General features: G+C 30.5%; 1 protein-coding gene across 1 annotated transcript in view; it reads left to right on the top strand.

The window, feature by feature from the left end:
- The window catches only part of LOC106473299 (exocyst complex component 4-like), a 41,465-nt gene that overhangs the window by 35,276 nt on the left and 2,649 nt on the right, over positions 1 to 3,540 (top strand). Inside the window, exons 23-25 of the mRNA XM_022401762.1 lie at positions 330 to 444; positions 1,191 to 1,309; positions 3,118 to 3,213. Of these exons, the coding sequence (XP_022257470.1) occupies positions 330 to 444; positions 1,191 to 1,309; positions 3,118 to 3,213 (330 nt within the window). The remainder of the gene's footprint in view (positions 1 to 329; positions 445 to 1,190; positions 1,310 to 3,117; positions 3,214 to 3,540) is intronic.

Below are 3,540 nucleotides of genomic sequence, written 5' to 3' on the forward strand. Positions count from 1 at the left end.
TAGATTGAGTAAAATAGTATAGTAATTATCAAGTTAAACCCCTGAAGATTTCCTTTAGATTGAGTAAAATCGTGTAGTAATTATGAAATCGAATCCCTTTAATTACTGACTTGGTGATTAATAAATAGTTATAAATTGCGATCCTTGTATTATATTTAGGGTTGAAAAAGCTTACTTTTCTTGGATCAGACATTAAAGTTGAAGAAAATATTACCTGGTTTTATCAAGTGAAAACATTTTAATTGTCACCCGGTAGCACGAAAAAATAAAAAATACAGACTGTTAATACAAATTATAAGCATCGTTCATAAAAACTGTTTTCTATGTAGCACGCTGAAGCACTTAGCTAAAGAGTTTGAAGAATTATCCAGTACCTGTCTGTTAGTTTTGCACCTTGAAGTCAGAGTTCATTGTTTTTATTATCTTCTACCGGTTGCAATACAGGTAAGGTAATTAATTTTGAACTTATAAGTAAAAAGAAAAGGATGAAGTTGATTTTAATTTTATAATTGCAGTTTTCTCTGGACTTTTTTATTTCTACCTCTTAATTCTTAGCTTCACTAAAAGCTCAATTATCATTAGCTATAATGTACAACAATGTCAAACTGATTAAGTTTAGAAAAATTGTTCCTCGTTTACTAATTGATCCTTAAATAAGATCTTGTTACATCTCGAAACAAGTTTTTTTTTTTTTCAGATCCTCACATCCCTCTTTTTTTTTCTATTCTTTTGTATAAAATTTTCTACTTCTTGAAATCTTCATGATGTTAGAAATATACAGAATGTGGCATATTCAGCTGATGTTCAGACCTGTGTGAACTTCAGCTGATTTCAGTTAGCTGTGTCTTATTAAGGGATGAAGTATACGTGCCTTCTCAGTGACTCAGTAGTAAGTCTGTGGACTTTTAATGCTAAAAACTAGGTTTTGGTACCCGTGGTTGGCACAGCACAGATAGCCCATTGTGTTGCTATGGACTTAACTACAAACAAACAAGATCGACCTTTTTATAAAACAAGTCTGTTAAATCTGCTACATTAAAACTGAATTAGACAGTCAAGAGTTACTTAGAAACACCCTTACATAATTGAGTCAAATTTTAAGTTTTAATAACCCTACTTCACACTGTTTGTTAACCTATAATAATGTTTCAAAATACTCTGTGTCTTTTTTGCTTCAAATGATGATTTAGGGATCATTTGCATTGGGTGTTGACAGCCAAGAACCTGACCCCGAAGTATTGAAGCTTAACAAAGACTTGTCAAATATTGACGAGGCTATGACTGCTAGTCTTCAAACCAGAAAACTGAAGTAAGCCGAACTTTACTTTTCTCATCTTATTTTTAAGCGTAAGAATGAAACGATAGCCCGCGTTTTTTTGTGTATCAACTTACCTGCTGTTTTATTCTTGTACTTTAAATTTCTCCTCTTCTCGATGAATCTTTGAAGACTACGTAATACGATGTGTTTCTATTCCTTTTGAGTTCTTATGAAGTGGCTTTTTTTTATTTCTTCATGAAATATAAGTTTGTTAATTACCAAGTTACTGTTTGATCATTATTTCCTCTTTCCTATTCTGAAATAGTTACTCTTGTGTACTGTTAGTGAAACAGTTTTTCTTGGGTATATTTCTGTGAAACAATGCTATTCTTGCCTTCTCTTATGAAACAATACTGTATTGTTATAGTTATTGGTTAGTTGTGTTTGTGTATACTGTTGATGTGTTATTAACTGTAAATACTTGTTATGGGTTTATGTATACTGTTGATGTGTTATTAATTGTAAATACTTGTTACGGGTTGGTTTATGTAACTGTTGATGTGTTATTAATTGTAAATACTTGTTACGGGTTGGTTTGTATATACTGTTGATGTGTTATTAACTGTAAATACTTGTTATGGGTTTATGTATACTGTTGATGTGTTATTAACTGTAAATACTTGTTACAGGTTGGTTTATGTATACTGTTGATGTGTTATTAACTGTAAATACTTGTTACAGGTTGGTTTGTATATACTGTTGATGTGTTATTAACTGTAAATACTTGTTATGGGTTTGTTTATGTATACTGTTGATGTGTTATTAACTGTAAATACTTGTTACGGGTTGGTCTATGTATACTGTTGATGTGTTATTAACTGTAAATACTTGTTACGGGTTGGTTTATGTATACTGTTGATGTGTTATTAACTGTAAATACTTGTTACGAGTTGGTTTATATATATACTGTTGATGTGTTATTAACTGTAACTACTTGTTACGGGTTGGTTTATATATATATATATACTGTTGATGTGTTATTAACTGTAACTACTTGTTACGGGTTGGTTTATATATATATACTGTTGATGTGTTATTAACTGTAACTACTTATGTGTTTGGTTTGTTTGTTTATACTGTTGATGTGTTATTAACTGTAAATTCTTATATGTTCGGTTTGTTTATACTGTTGATGTGTTATTAACTGTAAATACTTGTTATGGGTCATTCTTCAGTTCATTGTTAATGTTTTTGATAAACACAAGTAATGGGTTGGTTGTCATGGTAAAATGTGGACTTCAGATTAAACTTCCTAATGTAGTTAATTTGAGAAATATCGTACTGACTGTTGTCTGTTACTGATGGGTTACTAAAATATTGTTGTATGTTAGCTATTTTAATTAAAGGTTTGATGAGCACACGTTATTAATTATCATTATCTTTATTAGATTAATTAATAAAATTTTATCTTTCTCAGAAAGATCCTAGTCTTCGTAGATTTGTGTTTGAAAGGTGGTTATACGAGAACAAATACATTAAATAAAAATGTATCGGCTCACTTGAATTAAGTTTTTCTGACATTAAGTTGCGATCATTCAACAATAAGATTAATTTTTGGTCTAGATTTTCCCCTGGTTGTCTTTGTGTAAACTTTTGGATGAGTTTTTATCCAGTTTAACTTAAAATCATGTGCATGCATATAAACTCTGAGTTTTTGAATCTGTCAGATTCCTTTACATTTAGGGAAATAAGATCTGATGAATGTTACTGTCAGTGTTGTAAAGTCTGTCACACTGTTTCAACTTGTATTAAGAAATTAGAATCCAAACTCTTCAAGTTTATTCTGGTCTTGTCTATAGGTATATCTTTGAAGGACTTGGCCACCTGGTGTCAGCAGTCTTAATTAATAGTGCCTCTACTATCAAAAGAATAAATGAAAATGGTGTTAAAAGGATGTGAGTGCAGTTTATAAACATTCATCATTAGTGTATTTTAAGAGTAACGTTTAGGTGTATTGACTTTGTAACTGTTATGAAAGTTATTTTTAATATTATTTTTGTTTGTGACCATCTATATACTACTAAAACTCTGAGATTGTTTGTTTGTTTGTAATTAAATACAGTAAAAACGGCGCACAATAGTGCAATATTTGTAATGAAAATGAGAATAGAAACAGAATATAACAAGTTTCGTTAAAATCGGGCCACGGATTACCGAGTTAGCCCCGTTTTTCGGGTCACTTTTATGAAAATTTCTAGCATGAGTAATTTTTACATCACACT

This window comes from Limulus polyphemus, unplaced genomic scaffold, assembly GCF_000517525.1.
Source record: "Limulus polyphemus unplaced genomic scaffold, Limulus_polyphemus-2.1.2 Scaffold6055, whole genome shotgun sequence".
NCBI lineage: Eukaryota > Metazoa > Arthropoda > Merostomata > Xiphosura > Limulidae > Limulus > Limulus polyphemus.